General features: G+C 40.3%; 1 protein-coding gene across 3 annotated transcripts in view; it reads left to right on the plus strand.

The window, feature by feature from the left end:
- xirp2a (xin actin binding repeat containing 2a) overlaps positions 1-20,505 on the plus strand; it is a 79,208-nt gene that overhangs the window by 35,988 nt on the left and 22,715 nt on the right. For 2 of the 3 annotated variants that reach the window (XM_086284345.1, XM_086284347.1), the window contains exon 3: positions 19,461-19,606. In XM_086284345.1, coding sequence (XP_086140471.1) covers positions 19,461-19,606 — 146 coding nt within the window. Of the gene's footprint in view, positions 1-9,506; positions 9,678-19,460; positions 19,607-20,505 lie in introns of those variants that run through there. The other variant, XM_086284346.1, reaches the window with a different exon arrangement.

The raw sequence follows: 20,505 nt of genomic DNA on the forward strand, positions 1-20,505 counted from the left end.
TGCTTCTTCCACATATAGCAGTGGTGAGTGAGGAGCAAGAAAGACAAGACATTTTGCAAAACACTTTGCAGAAGTACAGAGTTTATGATTCACTTACTTGGCCATTCACGTTCTAAATGTAATCCACAGTTTGTATGAATGCAAAGAGTGTAACCTAACTTATTATTTTCTTATGTAACTATATTATTGATCTGTATAAAAGCTACTATTGTTGGGGGGGGGGGGGGGGGTCGTATTTTTAGTGCTTTAGTGTGTCACTGACACTGAAAAATTGTGTCCAGAAGCATGTAGAGGATACAAATCTACAGATGGGTAGATGCGCCTCAGTGGTATCAAGGTGTATGCAAACTCATACTTCTGAACTCAGTCTTGCATGCTGACACTCAGCATATTCAAGTAGGCAGGCTGAGAGCCTCTCCATCTCCACCTTAGATCAATGAGGCTTTTGTGTCGCCCTGCACGTCTCTAAATCTCGGCACCACATCTAAAATTGGAACTTGTTGACGATCCCCAACGTTGTCCTGACTGATCGACAGCTTTAGTCTTGGCTGACAAGTTGACGGTGAAAACAGTGACAGATCAAATGACTGACAGTAGCGGTGAAGGGTATTGGTACTGAAGCTGTACCCTGCAAAGCCCCAAAGTTTAAATAAAGCACAGCAACAGCGTAAGTGTGCTTTAAACAGATGCAAAGCTCACCTCTAAGTCCCCACACTGGTTCTAAACAAGCATGCTTGTTTACATGTTGCCTCTCATATTGCACGACTATGACACTGTTGCTGTCTTTGTGGCATACAGAGTAGTGCAAAATAAATAGGATTTTATTTTTTTATTGTTAAATTCTGCTACTTATTCTATTATTTCACAGTTTTGTATGCGTGCTTGTATGTATGTATATATATAATACACACACACACACATATAATCTTTGGCTGGTTAAACTTGTCAGACATGTGCCCAAGAGAAACATCTCAAAATGCTGCCAATTGGAGGTAGATTTGCCAGAAGACTGTTTTTGTTTTAATTAATCTCTCAGATTTGCCTGGCAAATGATGATGTCTTTATATTATCATCCTGAAGGAAAACAAAGATTTTCTTCCTGCCAGTTTCAGATTTGATCCCCTTAGTGGCTATTATGTGTCGCAGATTAAAATCAAATGACGTTTGGCAATTGAATTTTGAGGTTTAACTATATCGTGTATGTGTGTGAGGTTGTTTCATGTTTATCAGTACAGTTGTAGGTTTGATATACAGAGAAGTGTATGTAATTTTTCTTTTTCATTGGCATTTAAATGAAACCATTTTTAGCTGTCTTATAGTTGTAAATGGTTATGATCCACAGATGTTTAACAAGGATTACACTAATAAAAACATGGCTCCTCTCTTCACTCTTGGTGAATATGTTGCTTATCTGACATACTTTTGACCAGGACACTGAAGTTCGATTATTTTCTCTGGTCATTGTCAAGGTATGCTTTCACTTGCTGTTGCTTTATTTATTTATTTATTTTTTACAAGATCAAAGTAAGTGTTGATGAATATATATGTATGTATATATTAACACTTACTTTAAGTTTTTGTCTACTTGTATTATTTTGACAAGTATAGAGCTTCTGCTTTCTTAAATATTAAATTTACGGAATCTCTCATTTTTAAGTGCCTCATTACGCTGTTGTAAAGACTTTAAATCAGGGGTGTCAAACTCAAATACGCAGTGGGCCAAAATTCAAAACTGGAACAAAGTCGCGGGCTAACATTAATATTTATTGAAAAAAAAAAATCTTCCTCCAGATATAAGAATGAATCTTTTCTTATAGACTCAAATACGTTTTGCTGGAAAACTGAATATGGAACAAGCAAAGCTTAATACTAAACAATAAATATATTAGCTGTATAATACCAGTAGGCCAGCTGTAATAGTAATTTGGTATGGCTTCGCGGGCCAAATGTAATTGGGCCAGAGTTTGACACCTATGCTTTAAATGATGCTTTTGAACACAATTAACATTATAATAAGGTCTGTTTTTATTTTATTTCGTTTTTAAATTGTGTAATTTTGGTGCCTATGATATCAAGTGAAAGAAAAGCAAGAATCACAACTCTACATGTAAAGTCAAACAATATAGATGAAACTATAAGGTGAAATCAGGCAGTTATGTTTCACAAACACAAAAAAGTTAAAAGTAATCATATGTGAAATAGCTCAATGATTTAAAGACAGTGCTTGGCACCAAACTGCATATTGACCACGCAATCTAGCATATTCAATTATATGACATTATAATTAACATAGTTTTTATACTAAGGTAAACAGATAGTAAAATCTCTGAAAGTATCAATAAAAAAAAACAGGAAATGAAGTAAACATCTTATTAAAGAAGTGGTGGACGATTTACCTCATAGTTCAGTCCTGGAAGTGTCACGGTTTGCCGGGGCAAGCCGTGTGGAATTATGTAGGACCAGGATGCGGCAGCTCTGGTGCAGGTGAGTATTTATTAACGAAAGAAATACAAACAACAAAGGCACTGGGAACATGAAACTGAAGCCTAAACTGGGAAAAACTAACAAAACAGACCAGAAACGAAGATGCAGGGAGGTCCGGGGAAATACACATGGAGAGATGCAGGGAGACCGAGGGGAAACAACACAGACGAACCAGCAACTACCATGACAGAAGACACAACTTAAATACACTCAGAGAACACAGGGAGATTACACACAGGTGGGGAACACAGCTGGGAGTGATTAACGTGACAAGACTATTCAATTCAATTCAATTTTATTTATATAGCGCCAAATCACAACATAAGTCGCCTCAAGGCGCTTCATAGATACAGAGAAAAACCCAACAATCATATGACCCCCTATGAGCAAGCACTTTGGCAACAGTGGGAAGGAAAAACTCCCTTTTAACAGGAAGAAACCTCTGGCAGAACCAGGCTCAGGGAGGGGCGGCCATCTGCTGCGACCAGTTGGGGTGAGAGAAGGAAGACAGGATAAAGACATGCTGTGGAAGAGAGACAGAGATTAATAACAGATATGATTCAATGCAGAGAGGTCTGTTAATACATAGTGAGTGAGAAAGGTGACTGGAAAGGAAAAACTCAATGCATCATGGGAATCCCCCGGCAGCCTATGTCTATTGCAGCATAACTAAGGGAGGATTCAGGGTCACCTGGTCCAGCCCTAACTATATGCTTTAGCAAAAAGGAAAGTTTTAAGCCTAATCTTGAAAGCAGAGATAGTGTCTGTCTCCTGAATCCAAACTGGAAGCTGGTTCCACAGAAGAGGGGCCTGAAAACTGAAGGCTCTGCCTCCCATTCTACTTTTAAATACTCTAGGAACAACAAGTAGGCCTGCAGAGCGAGAGCGAAGTGCTCTAATAGGGTGATATGGTACTACAAGGTCATTAAGATAAGATGGGGCCTGATTATTTAAGACCTTGTATGTGAGAAGCAGGATTTTGAATTCAATTCTGGATTTAACAGGAAGCCAATGAAGGGAAGCCAAAACAGGAGAAATATGCTCTCTCTTTCTAGTCCCTGTCAGTACTCTTGCTGCAGCATTTTGGATTAGCTGAAGGCTTTTCAGTGAGTTTTTTGGACATCCTGATAATAATGAATTACAGTAGTCCAGCCTGGAAGTAATAAATGCATGAACTAGTTTTTCAGCGTCACTCTGAGACAGGATATTTCTAATTTTAGAGATGTTGCGCAAATGGAAGAACGCAGTCTTACATATTTGTTTAATATGTGCATTGAAGGACATGTCCTGGTCAAAAATGACTCCAAGGTTCCTCACAGCGTTACTGGAGGCCAAGGTAATGCCATCCAGAGTAAGAATCTGGTTAGATACCATATTTCTAGGCTTTTCAGGGCCGAGTACAATAACCTCAGTTTTATCTGAATTAAGAAGCAGAAAGTTAGCGGCCATCCAGGTCTTTATGTCTTTAAGACATTCCTGCAGTTTAACTAATTGGTGTGTGTTATCTGGCTTCATGGACAGATAGAGCTGGGTGTCATCTGCATAGCAGTGAAAATGTATGCTATGTCTTCTAATGATACTGCCTAGGGGAAGCATGTATAATGTAAACAGAATTGGTCCTAGCACTGAACCCTGTGGAACTCCATAATTAACCTCAGTGTGTGAAGAGGACTCTCCATTTACATGAACAAATTGGAGTCTATTAGACAGGCTCAACCACCCAACTCTGGAGTGGACCATCACCTCACTACCTGGATCCTGGACTACCTCACCGACCGACCACAGTATGTGAGGACTCAGGGCTGTGTGTCGGACAGGGTCGTCTGCAGTACGGGGGCCCCACAGGGAACGGTTCTGGCTCCGTTCCTCTTCACCATCTACACTGCAGACTTCTCCCACAATTCCACCCAGTGCTTCCTGCAGAAGTTCTCTGATGACTCTGCAATAGTCGGCCTCATCACTGATGGGGACGACAAGGAGTACAGAGGTCTGACCCAAGACTTTGTGGACTGGTGCCAGCTGAACTACCTCCAGATCAACGCCAGTAAAACCAAGGAACTGGTGGTAGACTTCCGCAGGCACAAGCATTCTCCACTGCAACCACTGAAGGTATGGACATTGAGGCTGTGGACAGCTACAGGTACCTTGGTGTTCATCTGAACAATAGACTGGACTGGACTCATAACTCAGACGCCCTCTACAGGAAAGGGCAGAGCAGGCTGTACCTGCTGCGGAGACTCAGGTCATTTGGAGTGGAGGGCCCACTCCTGAAGAAATTCTATGACTCTGTTGTGGCTTCTGCTATCTTTTATGGCGTGGTCTGCTGGGGCGGCAGCATCTCTGCTGGGGACAGGAAGAGACTGAACAGGGTGATCCGAAGGGCCAGCTCTGTTCTAGGATGCCCTCTGGACCCAGTGGAGGTGGTGAGTGACAGGAGAACGGCGGCTAAGCTGTCATCCCTGATGGACAACATCTCCCACCCCATGCAGCAGACTGTGACAGCACTGAGCAGCTCCTTCAGTGGGAGACTGCGGCACCCACGGTGTGGGACGGAGAGATTTCGCAGGTCTTTCCTCCCCACTGCTGTCAGACTCCACAACAAAGACTTTAACTGATCAAGCACACACATCCATACATATGCAATAATACTAAGTGCAATAATCCTTTCTGTCATCGTTGTATTTTTACTCAGTTGTATATAGTATTTGTATTTGTATTCTATTTTTATCTTATTGTATATTTATTTTATTTTATTCTACTGTATATAATATTTTATTTTATTCTATTCTGTACAGTTGTGTACTGTATTTATTCTTATTGTATTCTAATTTTTGCCTCATAACTTTTGCACTGTCCACTTCCTGCTGTGACAAAACAAATTTCCCACGTGTGGGACTAATAAAGGTTATCTTATCTTATCTTATCTTATCTTATTAGATAGATATGATACAAACCACTGCAGTGTAATACCTACAGCATGTTCTAATCGCTCTAATAGGATATTATGGTCGACAGTATCGAATGCTGCACTAAGGTCTAGCAGGACAAACACAGAGATGAGTCCACTGTCAGAGCCCATAAGAAGATCATTTGTAACCTTCACTAAAGCTGTTTCTGTGCTGTGATGAGCTCTGAAACCTGACTGAAACTCTTCAAATAAACCATTCCTCTGCAGATGATGTTAGCTGTTTGACAACTACTCTTTCAAGGATTTTTGATATGAAAGGAAGGTTGGAGATTGGCCTATAATTAGCTAAGACTGCTGGGTCTAGAGATGGCTTTTTGAGTAAAGGTTTAACTACATCTAGCTTGAAGGCCTGTGGTACATAGCCGATCAGGGAGGCAAACTGAAAACACTCACATAAGATGCAGACCTTCACAATAAAACAGGAAACACATACACGCAATGACATAACCCACCAACTTAACACAGACTGGGGGACACAGAACATAGGAACATGAACCATGAAACAGAAGAGTACAAACACCCAAGGCAACCAAAACCACAGAATACTAATAAACTAAACATAAACACGGAGTCGCAGACTCCGGACCATGACAGGAAGTTTAGTGACCTGCAATGTTAATTTTTTCCTGAGATGTCAAAAATGATCAGTACTGCATTAGAACCACAACCTTTTTAAATTATCCTTCGAGTTTCAGAGGTTTACTGAAACCCAGCAACAATTTCATCATACCAAAAGAATGATGTTCATAGATATCACTGATGGAAACACCAGTGCCTTCCTCCAGAAGGTGTCTCCATGGTTGATTTATGCTTCTCAAAGTATAACTTAATTTCGATGCCTCTTACCTTACACGCAAAACTTCCTGATCCGTAATCTGAACTGATCCTATCTTGAGACCAGTGACTGGTGAGTCAGGATGGGGGAGGGGACAGGGAAAGTCCCTACAAGCATGGCCTGGAATGATCCAGATTAACATTATGGCAGCTTATATTAACAAGTAATTAAATTTGATAAACAGTTAAGTACAAAATACTCTCAAGTTAATTTTTCATGTTTTTTTTTTCCAAGTATCTGTATGCTACCCAGTGCAAAGCAGAACTTGTGGGAGATTTTGCCTTTCTTCTGCACCAGAAGTCTGTAGTGTGATGGTTTGAATCTCACGCAGGCCCAGGTCATTAGCTTCTCATGGCCCTTCAGACTCCACTTACATCCTTGGACAGATTGTCATCGTTAGGGTGGGTGCCAGTCTGACATCCGACCTGGTAAGAGGTCCTCTACACTCAACCTCGACAGCCTTTACCAGCATGTTCATGGTGAGAGAGAAAAGGATTACAGAGAGGATACACCCTGTGGCCATCCACTACTCAAGCTTTTGCCATGCTGAGGTTGTTGTCCCAGCAGAGAAGCTACTGTAATAGTTGAGAATGAGGTTCTTGAAGTTTCCTGGGATTTAGTACCAATTAGCTTATGGGGTATGGACCATAGGTGTTTGGGACAAGCAGAGCACTATGTTGGAATGGTTCTGAGTGACTGTGGTGTTCATGGTCAATGTTAGGTTACATCGAGTGTAGCAGCTTTTTGTGGAAAAAGAAAAAGATGGTTTAAAAACAGTTCAATAAGGAAACAGGATCAGTTGGCTAGGTAATGAACTCTGATGATCTGTAAATAGAAGTATTAGGAATTTAGAACATCCTGACATTGTGTACCTCTTGAGTCTTAGTTGATGAAGACAGCCCATATAAACCCAGATACAGTATATATACTTCACTGGCTGCATCAGTAAAGTTCTTTATTGGCAAATACATGAATTAAAAACATATTTCTCTTTCTTTCATTTAAAGCTCTTTTGGGTGTGGACACACTCTGGATTTTATTTTGGGGATGTTTTCAGGCCATTTCATTTGGTATTCTACTCGAGTATGTTTATTTTCCACTTTAGGAACAGGAAATCCATGTGCGGTTGCAGTGGGATTATCAGCAGAGTGCAGCTTTCTCCCAAAGCCTAATAACGACACACTTTTCTCTTGTCAGTATGTTGCTAAACAACACCTCTTGGGGTGGGCCCCTATAGAACACCTTATGTTTCATATATAATGTTAGGAAACATGAGGTCATGATCACAGGCAACAGTACAGACAGAAAAGGCATGGAATTGAGTAGTGCGTAAGTATTGTGATGGATGTAGGTTTAAAAAGATTGAATTGATGGCCTCAGGCTGATCAGACCCAAACAGGAGGTCACTTGTTTAAGAGAGGAGCTGTGCCAAACCTTTAGGGCAACATATGTCCAAGAAAGAAGGGAAAGGGATAAGGAAAGAAAGGACAGAAAAAAGTGCCTCGATGGTTACGGATTTCTTGTTCAGTCCTTTGGGCTTCTGCTCAGCAGGCACTGCACTGAACACCCTTACACTGCATTAGCCGTAGTGCCTTTCTGTCCATTTAAGGTGCCTTCTTTAAAAAAAGGTTCAAAGCCTTGATGGTAGGCAGAGTGTACAAGATGTGTTTTTAAAGGGGACAAAGGTTTCACCTAGAAATGCTCTCACAATTCAACTCTGTACAGAGTTTTATTCCATTCAGCGCATTGAAAACATTCAAGATTTGGCAGCATTTGCAAGCAACATTTAACTAAAGATCACCATTATATCTAAGACCTGTGTGACAGCAGGCTTCTAAACACAGTGAACTGAGTGTAGGACTAAATGTTAAAAAGAAAGAAAGAAAAGGAATGTGATGTATTTCCATGAAAATGTTATTCAGTATCATAAACCAGCGGTCCCCAACCTTTTTTGCGCCATGGACTGGTTTATGTCCGACAATATTTTCATGGACTGGCCTTTAAGGTTTCACAGATAAATACAACAAAATAAAACAAGTACCGGTACCAAGAAAAAGAAGATTTATTTATAACACACAGGAAAAGACCCAGGGAAACCGAGTTAACAATAAAAACTGTAAAAACCCTGAAAACCATAAATTTCACACCCGAACCTCAACTCTCGCGGCCCGGTGACAAACGACTCACGGGACCCGGAGGTGGGGGACCGCTGTCATAAATAACAAAGGCTGTTGGCTATAAATTGCTAATGCTAATGATGTCATACGCAAAGTATTACGGACAGTGTGGGACACAAACTTCCATGCAACAGCATCAGGTCAGACTAATGAGTAATATAACAAATTATCAGTTTCAAACTGATGCACTTGATCCTGTCTGAAAACCATACAGTTTTTATTCCTCTCTCTTCTTTTAAGCCTCACTTTAAGGCAGTTTTCATGTGATTGGCGTCTCCTTACTTACAAAAGGTGTTAATGACAGGTGGGTGGGGCATCGGTGCCCACGGCTGACTACATTAGAGTCAGTTGTGATATCTCGTGCCAAATGAAGAAATGCTGTCGGAAACCAAGCATTTAGAGAAGTCTGAATCCTGACCTGACGTGTACACACACTACCTAATTTAAAACTCTGGTTTTACAATGACAGAAAACAGCCCAGGACATAAATGCTGGTACTGCAATACCAATTTTTGCAGGTTTAAGTGCTATTGTGTGTATTGAGTTTTTGAACTTTAGAAAAAGCCAGACTTTGCTTTCAGCCTTTTAACTACACTAGACTAATCTATTCTCAGGATTGCAAGCAGAAGGTGCTCATTTTAATTGGTTAAACCACATCTCTTGTCCTTAGTTGCATGAATTGTGTTTATTAGGCAGTATGTATAAAATATATCTTTCCTGTTTGTGTCAAATCCTAAAATGCCATGATATTTAGCCTGCTAACAAGCAGTGATTCAAAATGCCAAGTGTCTCCCTGCTCTCTGGTGCGTAAATGTAGGACGTACCAAGAGTGAGTTTTTCAGCTCATGTGGTCGGGACGACTGTCTCCATAAGTCTGCTGTGACATAAGGCCGAGAGCATGTTGAGTACCTTGATACTTGACTCTAAAAAAAGCCACATCCACTTACCCCCTTTCCGAAGTCCATCCTATTTTTTACGAAGGGGAACTGCTAAAATAAAATCAGCTGTCACTGGATGCCTGGGCCTCATTGAGCTGGGGAACACACTGCTGGAGCTGGTCTCCAAGCCTCACCGTCTATCTCTAACCAGGATTGACTTTCTGTGCTGGGTTAAGACTGGGTAACAAAAATTGTTTAACTTTCTGGAAGTCCCAACGTCTTTTTCACTTCCATTGGATTCTATTGTTGTTTCACTTAAAAGCAACATACAGAAGGTAAGTGATATATGAAGACTATCAGCATATCAAAGCTGGCTCTTGTACCAACAAAAAAACCACTGTCAGCACAGCAGCACAGCTCTTTGTAAGTGATTTTCCACCGGAGCGTGAGTGGAAGGAGACAGATTGGAAATGGGAGATGGCATTTTAGCTGATAATGAAACAGTTTGATATAGCTGGGCTGCACAGACATGAGACATCTTTGGTGTGAAATCAAGAATAAGATGAAGTGGAGGGGCTCTTTTGTGTTCAGGTGACGGGAGCTTCACAAAGAATGAGATGAGATATTGTAGTATGTTTCTATAATTCCACTAGGATTTGTGCTTTGCCATAAAACATGCATGGGCCCTTCCTGTTTCCACCAGTCATAACCGGCAGCAGTCTCATCTAAGCTATTCTAAAAGCATAACAAATTGGAGACAAAGTGCTTAGCATGGCATAAGGAAACACTCGAGCACTCGAGGGTAATCCAGTCTCCTTGTAAAGAAGTTATTTTGATAGATTTGACAGCTTAATTATTCTGCCTGTTTTGCTTTTGTCGGTGAGGAAGAAATCGCCCTCCATGGCTGACATTTCAATTAGTGAAGCTAGTTTTGGCTCTCCTGTCTAGCCTTACCAGATAAGCGCTCTGGTCAGTAAGCACAGAACAGAAATTGTGTGGCTTAAAGCTTCTGTTGTGAGGAGAGGGCAGAGAAGGAGGTGACACCGTCGTGATTAGGGGACGGCTTTGGCCTGCAACACATCTATGGTCCCTGATTTCACTTTGAGCTATGAAGCCATGCCATATTCTCTCACACCCTTAACCACCAAATTCACTCTCATGTTCCTTTTATTTCTCCTCTGACGCTTCCCTCACTAACACCCCCTCTCCCTTCACCTTTTCACTTCTAACCAGCCAATGGTTGCTTTAGAAGAGGCAGTGACAGAAGGTCACTGACCCTCAGCTCAGCTCAGTATTGTCACTGGGCCATGAATACTGCCAGTAGCTTGGCCTCTTCTATTGACTTTACTTTCTTCCCCTTCTAGTACCTCCGAGCTGGTTCCATCATTTGTGCTGCCGCTGTGGCATTGAGAAGATAAGACGCTAATAATCTAAAAGGAAGAAAACAGTGTAATGGATAAATATGCCTGGAAGCATCCATCAAAAAACAAATCACACAGGTTACAAGATTAAGCCTTTAAAAGACGCTTGTTCTGATATGAATACCACACTGTAAACAGATATTTGGCCCTCATTATGCTGGGGCATCTTAAACAATGAGTCTGTGTTCGTAAGCTGATATTAATGCTAATTAAACATCTACTGGTGTCACTGTCAATTAGTGGCAGCATGAGGAGAGAGTTAAATGACTTTAGATGTTTGAAAACATCTTTTAGGAAGTTTCTTTAATTTCTAGAATCTTCTTGAATTTTTCTTAGATGCACATGTGCTCCCCGGCACTCACTCCTGCCCTTTAAATCTCATGTTACAGGGAAACACAACACTGCAGACAAATCTGGATTATAAAAGGACTGGGGATATTTTTTCTTTGGAGTCTGCTGACCTCACCTCCATGCTGCCATAGCTTTACATAGAGCATACCCTTCTCAAAAGCCAGAGATACCTAAAGCACTGTTGTCACTGCTCTCAGTCGTCAGAACCGTCATGTCTCTGCCTCTCTGACAACTCCAGACCATGACGTGAACATTTGTCTCTGGTGATAAATGAGGGCATTATCCTTGGGTTTCTGTCATCAGGCTGGCACCCAGTAACATTGCAGCCTGAGGTGTAGGATTTCCAACCCATATTTATGGGAGGTAGCAGGTTTATTTTCAGATGCTGCTGTTTGGGCAGCTTATTTCCCCCAGTGATGTGTTACTGGCTGCACTACCATGCCACACATAGCAGAAAGCTAAAATTGGTGGGATGAGGAGAGCATGCTTTTGTCACATGTCATCTGAATGAAAGCTTGGTCATGCCGGTATGTGGCACAGCAAAATTCATATGTGTTTGCAACCCGTTCTCATTTTGAACTTGTCACAAACAGTTAGGTGCAGGTTTTAGAATTTTGTTTCTGAACACCACCACAGTGGTTTTTATTAATCATTGTGGTGTTTCTGTTTTGATGCAAGTTATTTAACAAAAATATTGCATTAATTGTTTAAGAATTGTAGCCATTTCTAGACATAGTCCGCCACTTCCAGAGACTGATAAAAATAGGCAGCTAAAAGGTCTGGAGCTGATTTCAACACTGAACTTACATTTGTTAGCTTTTTGAGTTATAGCAGACAATATGAGGTCCAAAGAGCATGTGAAGTAGGTCATTGCTAGGCTGAAAAACTAAAAAACACCAAAGACATCAATGAGAGATTCAATTCAATTCAATTCAATTCAGATTAATTTGGTTTTTTATGTAGTGCCAAATCACAACAGCAGTTGGCTCAAGGCGCTTCATATTCTAAGGTAAAGACCCTACAATAATAGAGAGATAAGCAGGCAAGAATAGGAAAGGGGAAATTCCCCTTTAAAAGAGAGAAACCTCCGGCAGAAACCGGCTCAGGGGCAGCTGTCTGCTCTGACCGGTTGGGGGTAAGAGGAGGAAAACATGATAAAAGACACACTGTAGAATGAGATGAATAAAAGATTAAATGCAAAGTAGTCTATAAAGATATTCAAGTTACATCAATTTAATAAAATTTTGTTTATATAGTGCCAAATCATAACTACAGTTGCCTACAATAATACAAAATAGTACAAAGAAAACAGAGAAAAAACAAAAAATCACATGACCCCTTATGAGCAAAAGCTTTGGCGACAGTTGGAAGGAAGAAACCTCTGGCAGAACCAGGCTTAGGGAGGGGTGGCCCTCTGAGGGGAGGAAAACGGGACAAAGACATACTGTGGAAGAGAGCCAGAGATAATAACTAATGAATGCAGACAAGTGTATAAACACATAGTGAGTGAAAAATTTGACTGAAGAAGAGACACTCAATGCATCATGGGAATCCCCTAACAGCCTAGACCTATTGCAGCATATATAAGGGAGGACTTTCCTTTTTCATAAAGCATGTACCGTATTTCCCGGACTACAAAGCGCACCTGAATATTAGCCGCACAAGCTAAAATCAGGGGAAAATCCTGTTTTGTACATACATTAGCTGCACCTGACTAAAAGCCGCAGGTGTTTCAATGTTAACTTATCATATGTAAGAGAATATGCACAAAGGGAATTGTCAGGAAAGAGATGGCTGTTTGGAGACACACCCCTTTTATTAATATATTGAAAAACAAGTTATGGGTACATATTTGCATAACTTTTTAGGTATATGTACAAGTACCGGTAATTGCAAGTAGGAAACATGTACTGTGCTTCATAAGTAACTCTCTTCATGAGTAACAAATGTAGTACATAACAATAACCTACAGCACACCAGAAAAATAGATTCAGACTACCTTTTAGGCTCAGGTGCAGTGACACGGCTTTAACAAGAAGAAAAGTCAGTCATTCACCACCATCTTTCTCTTCTTCCTGCGCTCTAAAACCACCAAAGTCCTCTTCCCCAGTGTCGGAAACAAACAGGCTCAGGGTGGCTTCGTCATCCACTCTCAGCTTCTTTCCTTCGTTGTCACTTTCAAAACCAAACAAATCCTCCTTGTCAGTATCAGAATCGAACACCCTCAGAAGGGCCGTGGCGGTGTCCTCCTCTCCATCATGCAGCAGTCCAGCCCTTCGAAATCCGTTGGTGATCCTGGATGTTTTCACACTTTTCCACGCTGTCAGATTCCACCGGTGGAGTTGAGCATAACTTGCTTTTCGCAAGTTTATTGCTGCTTGTCATCCACGCCTCCCGCTGAACGCATAGCGCTACTTTGAAGTTTGTTTTTCGTGCTACTTATACGCCACTATGTTGCCTGGCGGATGGACATGTGACCAACATGCCACTCTTGAACCCCGATACTGTGTGTCCGATCACATGCCCTTCCGCCAGGCATAGTGCCGTACAACAGCGGAACAAACAAAACAAATCGTCTTATGATATGACAAAAATCCTGGACAATCCATAGAAAAGCCGCACCTGACTAAAAGCTGCAGGGTTCAAAGCTTGTGCAAAAAGTAGCGGCTTATAGCCCGACAATTACGGTAGTAAGGATCACTGATCCAACCCTTACTATATGGGGTGGCTGTAGCTCAGGTGGCAGAGCAGGTCAGCCACTAATCAGAAGGTCGGTGGTTCAACCTTGGGCAAGATACTAACCCCATGTTTGCCTACTGGTGGTGGTCAGAGGGCCCGGTGGTGCCAGTGTCCGGCAGCCTCGCCTCTGTCAGTGCGCCCCAGGGCAGCTGTGGCTACAATGTAGCTTGCCATCGCCAGTGTGTGAATGTGTGTGTGAATGGGTGAATGACTGAATGTAGTGTAAAGCGCTTTGGGGTCCTTAGGGACTAGAAAAGCGCTATACAAATGCAGGCCAGGCCATATGCTTTATCAAAAAGGAAAGCTTTAAGCCTACTCTTAAAAGTAGAGATAGTGTCTGTCTCCCAAATCCAAATTGGAAGCTGGTTCCACAGAAAAGGGTCCTGAAAGCTGAAGACTCCACCTCTGTCCAAGATAGAGTAAGCATCTGGTTATATATCTAAGATTTTTAGGGTCAAGTACAATTTCTTTAATTTTATCTGAATTTGGAAGCAGAACATTTGCAGTCATCCAGGTCTTTATGTTTTTAAGACATTCCTGCCATTTAACTAATTGGTGTGGCTCCATGGATAGATAAAATTGGGTGTCATGGGCATAGCAGAGAAAAAGCATGGGATACCTTCAAGGGAAACATGTATAATGTAAACAGAATTGGTCCCAGCACTGAACCCTGTGGAACTCCATAATTAACCTCAGTGTGTGTCCATTTACATGAACAAATTAGAGTCTATTAGATAGATATGATACAAAACATTGGAGCACAGTACCTGTAATACCTATAGCGCTGCACTCAGCAAGGGTCAAGCGGGAGAACCACACTTTGTAGGGGATGCTGCTCTGCACTATTTTGGCACAAGGCATTGAAGAAGATAACAGTAGTTAAATTATATCTTTACAGCACTTTCAGAAAGACATATACTTTGATGAAATCTATTCCCTACTGCTGTGTAACCCATTATTGTAAATTTAAATGTTATTAGGAAATTATCAGAAGGTTTTCAGGAAACACTGCCAAATGTTCAGTTTCTGTCCCATATGTTAAAACAAGATCTGGAGTGTGATTAAAGTGGTGGGTGGGTTCTTTTACATTTTGAGAGAAGACAATTGAGTCTAATAAGTGCCGTGTTGAAGCTGTCATTTTTAGTTTCTAAATGGATGTTAAAATCACCCACAAAAATTCTTTTATCTGAGCTGAGCACTAAATCAGATAAAAAGTCTGAGAAATCAGACAGAAACTCTGTGTAAGGCCCAGGTAGACAATAGATGATAGCAAGTTAAACTAGTTTTTGAATTTTTCAACTAAGTTGGACAAATGAGTCATTCAAATGAATTAAAACTCTGTCTGGGTCTTAGGTTGATTAACAAGCTGGAGTGGGAGATTGCTGTGACCCCCCGTCTGCCTGTGCTTCAGCTAAGGGGTGTTAATTAATTAAAACAAACATAATCATGTTGTAACAAGGGTCTGTAAGGCAGAGTAAATTAATTTGTTGATCAATTATTAATTCATGTACTAACAGAGACTTAGACGAGAGAGACCTAATGTTTAATAATCCACATTATAGTGTTTTACTCTTTGGTGCAGTTGTGGATATTATATATTGCAATTTAAGGAGAACATGCAGCTAAACATGTCACTCCTGGTCCGACTGGGAAGGGGACAAGAGAAAACTACAGAGTTGTTGTTTTGGCAAAGTTACACACTGATTGAATATGAACTTCAGTTACTTCCATCTGTTGTAACCTGGTGTCATTACTGGTGATGTGAATTATATGGAGTTCTTGTTTACCTTTAGACAGCAGTTTTAGATTTCCCTTAATGTCACTTGCTCTGGTCCCTGGAAGATAATTGACCTATTGTTGCTGGTGTCTCTAGCTTCACATGTCTGAAAGCAGAACTGCCAAAACAGTTAAACGCATGAATGGGTTTGTGGTGTACCTGGGGATTCTATTTAGGACTACACTTTGTCCTTACCATCACCCATGCCAGCTTGTTTTCCTTGCTCCTCGGGACAATCTGCCGGCGAGAGCTAATGGTGGCTACACTATCTTCGGCTACACTAACTATAGGGCCTGGCAAGCTACTGTAAGGATTTTTCAAGGTTGCGAAGTGGGTTCTTCAATTCAGTGATCCTGACCTCCAAAGCTGGAAACAGGCTACATTTATTACTGGTATCATTATTACTAAAGGAAGCCGAGGAGTAACTAAACATCTGACACAATGAGCAAGAAAGTGCAGGAAGGACAGGTGAATAGGGCATGCTGTTAGTGGGTCAACTACGAGCTAAGCTAAGTCAGCAAATCCCTAAAGAGACAGTGAGCGAGTACTACTGTGAATATAATTAGTTTTAATTCTGAATTTAACAGAGAGCCAATGAAGTGAAGCTTGCTGCATTTTGAATCAACTGAAGGCTTTTTAAGGAGCTTTTTGTACATCCTGATAATGATGAATTATAATTGTCCAGGACATAAGTAACAAATGCATGTACTATTTTAATTTTTAAGTTGACATATTGTGCCAATGCAAGAAAGTAGTCCTATATATGCTTATAATATACACATTGAAGTACATATTCTGTTCAGAGATGACTCCGCAATTCCCCAGTGTTACTGGAGTCCAAGGTAATGGCATCTAAAGTGAGTGTCTACTTAGATATCCTGTTTCTAAGCCTTTGGACAAGTACCGAACATAACCAATTGCAAATTATGACAAAAGGCATACTGGAAACCCCAGAGACTTTCCCAAGTCTAACAACTGGGATATTCTCTAATGGCCAAGTAGTCACCTGGTGTCAGTCTAAGAGAGTTTGCTTTTTAGGTATTAAATACAAAACTCTATACTCAGACCCAAAAACAAGCTGCAACTGGACCTCAGGCAGTAATTGACTACAAATGATTTTCATCCTAGTGTTCAAAACAATCCTTATATTTAGAATTATCCTAGTTTGTCCGATCATTTATTAGCCTTTGAAAATTAGGGACTGCGTATAAAAATGCCTTCAGTTCAAAAATAGTTACAGCAATACTCATTGAACCATTTGAATTGTAATGTCTTTACACTGATTAAGATTTTTACCTAGTCTTTCAATGTGCACTGTAATCTCACTGTAAGTGCCTCAGTATCTGTCAGATGTGTTCTGCTGGTGTCCACACAAATGCTGAAACCATAATAGTAGTGGTTTTATGGTGGAAAAGTAAATTGTGGAAAAGCTACAGTAATAGACTGGAAATCGCAAAGCATCCAGTTGCCACCCATGTCAAACAACATCAGAAATATGAATGGCTTCAAGTTCCCATTCAGGTGTCGCAGTACTCAGGCAGGCACTCCCCTGATCTGCAATACATGCAAACAGTTTTGCATCTGTTACCCAGCAACGACACTTTACTGTACTGAAAGTTTTGTTCTTTTCAATTTTGCATTTCAGTTTTTAGTGTAACATCTCACAGCACTACATACATGCTTATAACACATATGATTTTACTGGCATTTAATACTGCACTGTAATAATATAGAAGTTACACATAGTTGCAATAAACTGTAGTGTGAATCTTAAAAATAAGTCATTCAGATGTGAAGTAGTTTTATGTCTTTTCTGATAGCACAATGTTTTATTTGTAGCTTGCTGCCTCTTTGTTCTCTGTTGATACCGCTCTCGAGCAGCCACAACTTCCTCTTCTGTGTGTTATGATGTAACCCTGTGACGATCACACTCTCGCATTTCATAAGCTGATTTGCCTAAAACAAAAGCAGGGAGGGTTTCTTTGCTTTAACTATCCTGCCGCCTGTGACCACGTAACAGTTTGATGTGGGCCTGAAGTATAACAAAAGTATCCAGTCAGGATCACATTCCATTCAGGTCATAGGTACGGCTGTATCAGTCAACAAAAACATAGATCACCATTCTGCTGTGTTTCACCACAATTTACGGCCACAATTTAACTTTCAAACCTCCATTTATTCCATTATAAGCACTGGTGACATCATAATTCCAAGCTAATAAAGGAGCATCTCTTTTACAGAAAATGTAAATCGTTTTTCATCAATCATGGAACGGTTTTTATTTGTTGTTCTGTTTTTAGCTTCAAATAACAGAAGTTAAAAAAGAAAGAGGAAAAAAAACATTTTGACATTATGCTGGAAAATGTTGCCTTCAGGAAAGCAGAAGAGTTGACCTTGTTCAATAAACAAATTCCCATTTATTTTTTTCATAAACACCTTAGGTCTTATCACTGCTTACTATGTTTATCTAAACAATTACTGAAATTAAAATTCTGAAGTTTTCTTTCATATCTGCATATTCTTATAGACGTGTTGTTCCAAGCAGCAGTTAGGTTAAATGTAACCAAAGTTGAAATTAAAAAGTGGGGCACTGACCAAGTCATGAGTCTTTTTTTGTAATGCTGAGGGGAGCATTGAGACTCCATTGATATGTTGCTGTGGTTCAATAATAGAGATCGGGCTTTAAATGAATTCGTTTGGAAGACATAGAAATGATGAGTGGAATATGATAAGCCACAGCCATTTAATAAATGGGCATTAGGATAGATAAGCACAAACACTATATACTCTACAAAGCAGTGTGTACTTTACATGGCTCTTATCTGTATACTACAGAATCACCAAAGGGAACATTTATTTAATCCATCCATCCATCCATCCAAATGCATTGAGGAAGCAACATTTTTCAAATATTTTTTTCCTCTGTTATGAAGTCAAACTTCCTGGCATCCACTTTTTGCCAAGTTATACCAACATACATGTCGAGAAAAAATACAAGCACCTAATGTGAAAGTACAGCCAGGAGGAACATTTCAAAATGTCAAAAGGTCACAGCATGAGCATATAATAAGGGAGAATAATTTATATTTTGGGTCTGCTTCATCCCACGGTGTTGTTGGCTGAAAACATGCCAAGAGCTAAAAGGTCCGGTGTAGGCGTATTTTGAGCCTTATTGGAGCCTTCTCTGTTGCCTAATGATGCTTTGTAGCACAGAAAAGTCAAATCTAAAATCAATGGTCCTCTCTAATTGGCCATCCACAGGGATGTTCTGTGCAACATGTAGGCTGATGAGTATCCTGCTTCTTTTATGTGTCAGTATTTGATCAGGATCATTTGACTCTTACAATTTCTTGGTTAAAATATCTGTGGCATGTTGAACTAAATCAGATGTCTGTATAAAACTCATAAAACTCAATATAAATCGTCTTTGATTGATTTTTTTAATTGCTAGTAAACAGCAAAAAGAAGAGCTTGAAACCCAACCAACACCTACATATGCTATGTATGTTTTAATGTATTATAGTGTTATGTAATATTTTAATGGGTGCTATTCTGTCTAAACTGCCGAATAAAAATAATCTATTCCCTCATTCAGCTTCTTCCACTGTAACAGACTCGTCATGCACAAAACTGTCCCTTATGTCCAATTAAATGGCACGCTCTGTCGCAGCAGTCACTGATGTGCCAGAAAAGTAATGAGTAGGTGTAAATTTTCTGCAGTTTTCTTGAGAAGACATATCCAGCAATAGGATAAAGTTCAGTTTAGCTTGCTGGGAATTTTTAAATTTTAAATAAGCATCTTAATGGTTAATATCTCTTTGTGTGTGTAGCTGCTGGCAGCGCAGGTAGACATCCCAAGGAGAGGGCCCCGAGCGCTGAGGACCAGGAGGCTGAGTCGGTGTCGGTGAAAGAGCGGCTGGCAATGTATCAGGCTGCCGTGTCCAAGAAAGAAAGCAGCAGCTCCTCCTCTGCAGTGGTAAGATTATACTTGCACATGCACATAATGAAAGATGAAGGTGGGGATGTGTAGGCAGCCACAGAGACAGTAGACAATCACCCACAGGAAATCTACTGTCCTGCTTGTATTGAATCCATTACAGGATGGGAAGAACAATGGAAGTCAAGAGGAATCATCTAGTAGTGTTTTCTTACAAAACTGGTCAATCTGGAAGTGAATCGTTTTTTTCATTCCAGTTTATTTTATTACATATTTCTAATAAATCAGCAGGCATTTGGCTGTCAGCTAAATTCTACACAATTATGTAATGATTAAATAAAAATTGATGGAGTATTTTATGAAAAAAAGATCCAAATCATGCATTAGATGAATGGAAAACAGTCTATTATTATTGTAAAAATTTCAAGAAAGAAAAAGTGACATTCACAGAAAATTGAGCATGTAAATTATTAAGCAAATATTTAAAGAAAAAATTAGATGAGCTTATAAAACATAACATATTATAAATATTTTAAGCGAGGTTTTTCAACCCCTTTTGCTTGTGACCACTAATGCAGGGTTCAAATTACACAATATCAGCCTGATATTAGCCAGGAGAACAGCTCAGCGAAGCTGTAGACTAAAGCACTGATGGGCCATGCTGTTCTTTTACTATGATCCAGAGACTGGTGCAAAGTAGGTTTTTCTTTCTTACAATGATGGCCAGTACTGTGCGCGCACTTCAGATGAAATTGTTACACAGAGTGGACTCTGCCATCTCCTTCCTGAAAGACATGTTGACATTGGTCATGTTTTACAGCCAACTAAGGCTAAGAATTTATGACTATAGAGCAGTAAATTTATGCCCCCACCCTGCACCCCAACAGCACACAAACATACTGTTTGTGCTGCCTGTCTGCACTCTACATGGATGTCTG

The sequence above is a fragment of the Aulonocara sp. 'chitande type north' Nkhata Bay genome, linkage group LG23, assembly GCF_057382095.1.
Source record: "Aulonocara sp. 'chitande type north' Nkhata Bay isolate Kocher_YH1m ecotype deep benthic linkage group LG23, A_spYH_male_GT1.1, whole genome shotgun sequence".
NCBI lineage: Eukaryota > Metazoa > Chordata > Actinopteri > Cichliformes > Cichlidae > Aulonocara > Aulonocara sp. 'chitande type north' Nkhata Bay.